We start from the raw sequence: 7,722 nt of genomic DNA, 5'->3' as shown, positions 1-7,722 counted from the left end.
GGTTCCGAGGGTAATGGGCAAGCCTGATGACTTGAGTTGGAGCGAAAGGGGGACCAAAACTTGACTGTTAAACCTTGACCTCCAAAGTGCACCGTGGCACATCTGCGCACACATAAATATGGTTTAAGTCAGGCGTGGTGATGCAAGCCTTGAATCCCAGCATTGGAGAGGCAGAGGCAAGTGGATCCCCATTAACAAAATAAAACACCAAAACAAATCAAGTCAGATGACGGACATCGAGTTTACGCGGGAACTGCGCTTCACAAACGCTGAGGACGCGAACCCGCAGGAAGTTGCCCATTACAATCATGGCGGATGACGGCACCCAGGATCTTCAGAGCGGAAACTGCCCTTCACAATCATGGCGGCGAGGGCGGGGCCAAGCCTCTCCGGACGTGAGAAAAGGGGCTGGCCGCCGAGAACAAGCGATCATGTGACTGGGAAGATGGCTGTCTTTCCCTGGTAAGGAAGAACCGGCGAGTGGGCTGCAGGGCGGGGCCGATCTTAGCGGGTGTCTGCGTGGGTGGGCAGTCACCCCTGTTGGAATGAATGGTCTCTTTCCCAGCCCCGGTTGTCAGGACTACGGAAGAGCGGAACCGGTGACAGTCCGCTGCTCCCCGCCGCGGTTCCGCAGCCCCTTCACTCCTGCCTACTCGGTCCAAGGTTTCCGCCTCCCTGAGAGAAATTGGCACGTCCTGGGGTCCTGGGGAAGGGATGAACCCGCTCCAAGTCTGTCCCCAAGCGATCTGCTCGTTTGTTCCCTGAGCTCCTCAGCTCACCTGAAGATTAGCTTTTCCCATCTGTAAAGTGGGGCCATTCACCCTACTGTGTGCAGAACCCTCGGACGTCCTTCGGAGCGGTCGGTATAACTGAACACCGAAGAGAGGGGTGTCCAAGGGAGGCCTTGCACGGGCCCAAAGGAGAGAGCAGTCCCTCAGCCCCGCTGGCAGCCCGGGAAGACTTCAATGAAGAGCCTTCATCTGGGTCTTGCAGGATGAATAGGAACTCACCAAACAGGAAGGAATATGGGGCTTTTTGTGCTTAGAAGTGAGGTGACCCTCAGGTAGCAGCAGGTGATTTGTTTCAATAAAGAATCCACACAAGATATGCGGATGGTAATGAGGTTCGGGGTTGGAGACCTTGCGTCGCAGGGGCTAATTTTCTGGCTTTTCTCTTCAGATGATGGCAGGTAGCTTGAAGTGTGAGCATGAAAGAAAGTGGCAGCCCTAGGCCTTGAACGTGATCACTATCAACCCTCTCTGCTTTTACGTTGGCTCGGCACTTGACCTCATTCCCTCTCGCAGAATCTTAAGAGGCCACTTCAGGACGCAGCACAGCGGGTGGGGGCTGTGGAACCCTTAGCCCACACCCAGGGCTTCTGTCACTGCTCATGTTGGTTTGGCCAAAAGACCCTTTTGAGAGGCTGCCAAGTGAGAAGCACCTGTTTTCTGTCAACTCCCTGGGAATTTGTAAGGAAAGACTCCAGGAAGCTGCTCCTAGCACCTCTCCCCACTACGGTTTTACCTTGCTATTTTTCGTTATAAACTACTGACAGGGACCACAGCTCCGCCAGTGTCTAGGGTCTTTGTAGCCTTCCCACTCGGCAGGCGCTAAGCATTTCTCTGTGTGGTAGTACACTCAACCTTCAGTTTTGCCCGCTGGCTTCGTGTTCCTTAATGAAAGAGAATTGCGTCCATCGTCTTCCTGGTGACTGTAGGCACACAGTAGTTCCTGTAGATGGATGAGGGTCCTGATGAGGCCCGGGGGAAGTGTGCTTCTCTTCTGAAGATCACGTTTCTCAAGTGTGCTCAGTGCTCAGCCTGTGGCATCCCATACTCCCAAGCCCAGTTATGACTTGAGAACATGGGATGAGAGTTGACCTAATGTCATGAGACCCACTGAGTGACTTTTAGGGATTTGACAGCCAAAGAGTTCCTGACCTCTCAGAGGAGGGACAGTCAAGGACAGAGTTGGCCTGTGTAACTAGGGAAACCTGTTTCTGGGGTGTGTGGATGGGAGAGCACGGATCTTTGTTAGAGAAAACGTCAGATTTTGGGGCAGCTGTTGAAACTGTAAGGCACAGTGCATGTGGTGGCTGCTGGGGGTGGGGGTGGGGGGAGTTGGGCTGCAGCGGAGGAGGAGTTCACTGTGGGAGAGAAGATGGACTCGGCCGCACAGAATAGCAAAGGACTGCTGGCCGCAGGTAGGAAGTCACTAAGAGGAAGGAGATTGTGGGTAAAGCCACCTGAGGGGTTCCCCCTGAAGTGAGGCCTAGTCAAATGTGTGTGCTGAGGGGACTCTGAAGAGATGCCATGCCTCTTTCCCCCCTCCCCATTGGGATGGGTTCCAGGTATCTGAGTGTGGCCCTTTCTTCAAGCCCCTCGTGTGGTAACGGTCTTCCTCCTCTGCCCTGGCCCCTTGCTCTCACCATCCTGCTCACTGACCCTTCCTCTTCTTAACCCTGAGCTGATGAAGCTACATTTGCCATTTTTTTTTTTCTCGTTGTTTTTTTTTTTTTTTTTTTTTTTTTTTTTTTTTTTTTTTTTTTTTTTTTGTAATTGCTCAGATGGTCCTTTTCTTGCTTCTCTGGAACTTATTCTTCAGGGACACCGTCCCCAAGCCTTCACTATGGACCCTGAGCCCTGCTGTGTCTGTCCCCTGAGCTCTGTACCTGTCCGGCTCCAGGAGGGCCTTTGATCCCTTGCTGGGTCTGTCCAGCTCTGGGAGGTTTGCTCCAGGCTTTGGCTGCTTGGCCTCCCAGCAGCCACCTGCCCTTTGCTTGGTTCATGCCGTAAGTCAGCTAACACCGTGAAAACAGGGCTGTGGAAACTGGATTCCTCTTGGGGTGCACCCCTGTGCACTGGATCTGGCTGCACAGATCCAGGATTTGTGGACAGAGTGTGCACCTAGCATGTGAAGTTTGGGGTTTCATTCCTAGCATGGCATAAACAGGGTGTGATGGGACATACCTGTATTTCCAAGGCTTGGGAGGCAGAGGTGTGAGGAGCAGGAGTTCAAGGTCATGCTCAACTGTCTAGTGTGTTTCAGGCTAGCCTGGGCTACATAGTAAGTTCAAATAAATAATAAAATAATTTTCATGTTTTTATTTAGTGTTTTGTATTGTTCTTACTAGCTCCAAATTGCTCCCCGGTCGATGGAATCCAGATGACAGTTTTAGGTCTCAGTCACCTTTCTGACATTCACCCACTGTGTTACCGTTCACAGGCACTCCCGGAATAGGAACTACAAGGCAGAGCTGGCGTCATGCAGATTGGAGACAGTGCCTCTGGAGTGTGGGGACTACCACCCGCTGAAGCCCATCACTGTGAGTTCTGTGCAGGCTCCTGACTGGAGGGCCTAGTGCCCTGGCCTTGCTAGAAAGCAGATTCCCAGGGCTGGAGAGATGGCTCAGCAGTTAAGCACTTGCTCCCCTAGCAGAGATCCCAGGTCCAGTATCCAGTATTCCTAAGCAGATAGGAAACAGCCGTGTGTGGTGCTCTGGCCGCTTAGTGAACATTAGGCTAGTCTCTCCTGCCTAGTGGGCTTCTGTCTTAAAGACAAGCAAGCCAGCCAAACCAAAGAACACACTTAGGCTTACTACAACAATGGAAAGGAAGTCTTTTCTACGTTCTCAGTCTGCCACCGGCTGTGGTCCGCACGCTGAGCAGTTTCTCCTCTCATGCCTCCACCTGGATGACCTTCCGTCCAATTCTGACAGTGTTCCAGACAGGAAAACTTATTTTACTCTATCTACAGTCCGTACATGACCCTCCCATGACCCCACGTACTAGATAGCCGCGAGCCATTCACTCTCCGGAAGGCATCAGCTTTGCGGGGTATTTTGGGTCCGACCCTACTTAGAGATAGCTATCACCAGACCCCTAGCAACATTGAGTTACTAGGGCCAAGTCCAGGGTGTGCCCTGTGCCTCTCACCTGTATAAAGGTCCTGTGTCTTTCCTGGGGTTCTGTTAATTTGCTGGGATAGTGTGCAGAGCTCAGAGACGCCCTCCTGGTCAGGACAGTGTGGGAGACCAGATGGCCAGCTGGAAGCAGGGTGCTCAAGGAGGATAAGGGGGATAACCCAGGGCTCCTCGGCCTCCCAGGCATGACCCTCCTGCCATCTCCGTATGTCCTTGTTCAGATGTTCCTCAAGTGCCTTCAGTGAAGAACTTGTGTGGAAGGAGGTACTTAGTGGTCACATTGATTATTTTTAACTCAATTGAGGCCTGAAGTTCCTAGCTCCTAGCCGTGGCTTGTCTTCCTGAGCACCAGCTGCGTTGAGGAGCCCGTGGAGAGTCTGTGTGGTGTCAGTTTCTCCCAGAACATACGCATTGCCTCTGTCCCCGTGACTGGTCAGTCCAGCTTCCACAGACAGACAAAGTGACCTGGTTGACTGTCACCTGGTGCAGGTTCCCGGGGACCTCCACTGTACAACTTTCTCCACAGGTCACCGAGTCAAAAACAAAGAAGGTGAGCCGGAAGGGAAGCACTTCATCCACATCCTCCTCCTCGTCTAGCTCCGTGATCGACCCTCTGAGCAGCGTCCTTGATGGCACAGACCCCCTCTCCATGTTTGCAGCCACCTCAGACCCTGCAGCTACAGCGACAGTCACAGTAAGTCCAACCACCTGGCCAGCAACAGGCCTCTGGGTGTCAGGTCCTTACCTGCAGGGATGGCAGTTTGAAGGTTCACAAATAATGCCTTGGGCCTTCTGATTGTTACTGTTAAGAACATCCTCATACTCACAGGGTTTTGATTAAGTATGTTGACTGAGAGAGGCTGGTAGAGTTCTGTGAGGCCTCTATATTTTTATTTATTAATTAAATTAATATTTAAAGTCGGGGTTTCATGTAGTGTACACTGGCCTGGGTGAGAATGACCTTCGCGTCTCTTCCTCCTGCCTCTGCCTCCCAAAGGCCTGGGTTTGCTAGTGTAAGCCACCACTCCCAGTTTATTCAATGCTAGGGACTGAACCCTGGGCTCTGTATAAGCTAGGCAAGCACGCTATCAACCGAGCCACGCCCCTAGGTCCCCAGTCCCTCTGCATTTACAAAGAAATGTTTTGTCTCGACAGTATGTCTTAGAGAACTTTCTATCTTGTGGCCTTGTTATTTTGCATGGCTGCATCATATTCTGATTTCTTCGGTACCCATGGAATCTAGGTGCTTGCTGGTGTTGACAGCACACCATGTCTCTTCAATATATTTCTCTTGGTGCCTGTGTGTGTGTGGGGGGGAGAGGGGTGGAGGGCTTCCTACTGGACGAAGGCAGTGGATGTGTGCTGTTCTGAGTGCTGTCACAGAGCCATCCCCCTCAAAGGCCTTCGTGGTCTGTATTCCTGCCAGCGAAGCTAACTCCCACCTGTTTCCCAACTGGCTAGTACCAATTATTTTAATTTTCTGCTATATGGACAGTGGAAAGTTTTTTCTGTATGCTTTACAAAGTTTTTGATTTATGGATCTTATGTATAAGTTTGTTTTTTGCCTGCATGTGTATATAAACACTGCATGTGCGCCTGTAGAGGTCAGGGTAGGTGTTACCTACTGGGATTGAATTTGCAGACAGTTGTGAGCTGCCCTATGGGTGTTCTACAAGAACAATGAGTGCTCCTAACCATGGAGTTATCCCTCCAGCCCCTCAGGGTGCTTTTTCTTTCCGTATTTTAATCTTAAAGATGTATTTTGTATGTGTGTGGGGTATGCATTTGGATATGTGTTTGCACGTGTGTGGGGTGTGTATGCTAATGTACACTTGCTTGTGTTTGGAGGTCAGAGGTCGACATCAGGTGTCTTGTGTCTTTCTGGATTGTTCTCTACCTTACTTGTTGATATATTGAGGAAGAGCCTCACTTAAACCCAGAACACATAGATTGGCTAGTCTGCCTTGATAGATCGCCCCTGGGATCCCATCTTCACCTGCATGCCTTGCAAGCATGAAGACCTGAATTTGATCTCAAGAACTCATATGAAAAACTTGATTAGAGTGTAAGAGTGGTACACTCTTATAATTCCAGTGCTGGGCAGGGAGGGATGTGTTCCTGGGTCTTGACTGGCCAGTTAGTTTGTGTCAATAGGTAAAGTTTAGGTCAGTAAGAGACCTTGCCTCAAAGACTGCCTGAGAAGTGAGTGACATCTGAGGTTGACTTTTGTCCTGTACACACACACATGCATACACATACACACATACATACACACACACACACCAAACTAACTAATATGGCTGGAGGTGGTGGCACACATCTTTAATCCTAAAAGTCGGGAGGCAGAGGCAGGTGGATCTCTGGGTTTGATGCTAGCCTGGTCCACAGAGCAAGTTCCAGGACAGCCAGGACTACAGAGAGAAACTCTGTCTTGGAACCCCACCCCTAACCCCCACTAACCCCCCCAAAAAAGAAAAGTATTACTGGTGCTAGAGTGTAGCCGAGTGGTAAAGTGCTTGCCTAGCATGCTCAGAGTCCCGAGAAACAAAATCAGCAATGCCAACAAAAGCTTCTGTCCTGAAGAGGTCTCTTTGCCTTCCTTAGGACAGCTCCAGAAAGAAACGGGACAAGGATGACAACTCCTTTGTGGGACCTGACTTTGAGCCCTGGGCCAACAAACGGGGAGAAATCCTTGCCCGGTACACGACTACGGAGAAGCTGTCAATTGTGAGTACCGAGCTGCATGGCAGGCTTAGTGGCCCAGCTCCAGACCCTGGAGTTTCTCCTCCGATGTCAGTGTTGTTTGGGAGAAGAGTGTGCTATTTGGTGTCTAAAAAAATGTATGCAGAGTTAAGGGTGCAGCTAGCTCAGAAAAGGAATTGGCATTGTGGGCCCCTCTGGGAGAGTAAGTTAAGAGAGCACCAAGAGAGGAGGGCAGGGTGCACCTCCCTCCCTGTATTCCTCTCAGAGCTGGAAGCTTGCTTGTGTAGCAGAGTGGGTGAGCTGGTTGGCTGTGCTGGGGTGTGTGTAAAGTAGAAGTCTTCCCTTTGCCCCAGGCAAGTTATTCCCATCAGGAGTGAGCGCTCAAGTGAGCAAGGGCCACCCTGGGCAATCAGTACTGTACTAGTTAAGGCCAGGCTCCGAACTTACAACCCAAGTTCTCCCTTTGGACAGTATTAAGAATGTTCTGTCTCATCTCGGCATGGTCATATGCACATCTTTTTTTTTAATTAATTAATTTATTTATTATGTATACAGTATCTGCCTGCATGTATACCTGCATGTCAGAAGAGGGCACTATATCTCATCATAGATGGTTATGAGCCACCATGTGGTTGCTGGGAATTGAACTCAGGACCTCTGGAAGAGCAGTCAGTGCTCTTAACCTCTGAGCCATCTCTCCAGCCTAGTCATGCACATCTTTAATCCTAGCACTCGGGAGGCAGGGGCAGGTGGATCTCTGGGAGTTCGAGACCAGCCTGGCCAGGACAGGCTCCAAAGCTATAGGAGATGTCTAGAGTTATTTTTGACTGTTACAACTCTAGTGTGTTTAGCAGGTTGTTGTTAGCAGCCAGAGAGACTGCAAACTCCACAGCGCATAGGCTGGAGCCCACAGAATGGATCTGCACAACCCTCGAGGCAGGGGCACGGTGACTGAGAAACTCTGATTTAAGGGTGCCCAAAATGAGTCTAGTACTCAGTGCTGCCAACACATCAAAACTTTTGTTATTTGTTGGCTCCCTTGGAGACCTCACACATGAGTCGAAGTTCAACTTTTAAGTAGTTTTTAGCAGCCTACA

The 7,722-nt window shown here is 50.5% G+C and overlaps 1 protein-coding gene across 1 annotated transcript in view; it reads left to right on the top strand.

The window, feature by feature from the left end:
* Positions 1–328: 328 nt before the first annotated feature.
* The window catches only part of Vps35l (VPS35 endosomal protein sorting factor like), a 105,749-nt gene continuing 98,355 nt past the window's right edge, over positions 329–7,722 (top strand). Inside the window, exons 1-4 of the mRNA XM_050143380.1 lie at positions 329–462; positions 3,226–3,325; positions 4,449–4,616; positions 6,527–6,649. Of these exons, the coding sequence (XP_049999337.1) occupies positions 362–462; positions 3,226–3,325; positions 4,449–4,616; positions 6,527–6,649 (492 nt within the window). The 5' untranslated portion in view covers positions 329–361. The remainder of the gene's footprint in view (positions 463–3,225; positions 3,326–4,448; positions 4,617–6,526; positions 6,650–7,722) is intronic.

Source organism: Alexandromys fortis, unplaced genomic scaffold, assembly GCF_014885135.2.
Source record: "Alexandromys fortis isolate MF-2015 unplaced genomic scaffold, M_Fortis_MF-2015_v1.1 scaffold_45, whole genome shotgun sequence".
NCBI classification, from domain to species: domain Eukaryota; kingdom Metazoa; phylum Chordata; class Mammalia; order Rodentia; family Cricetidae; genus Alexandromys; species Alexandromys fortis.
The sequence above is the reverse complement of the archived record's forward strand: the minus strand, read 5'-3'. Positions and strand labels throughout refer to the sequence as shown.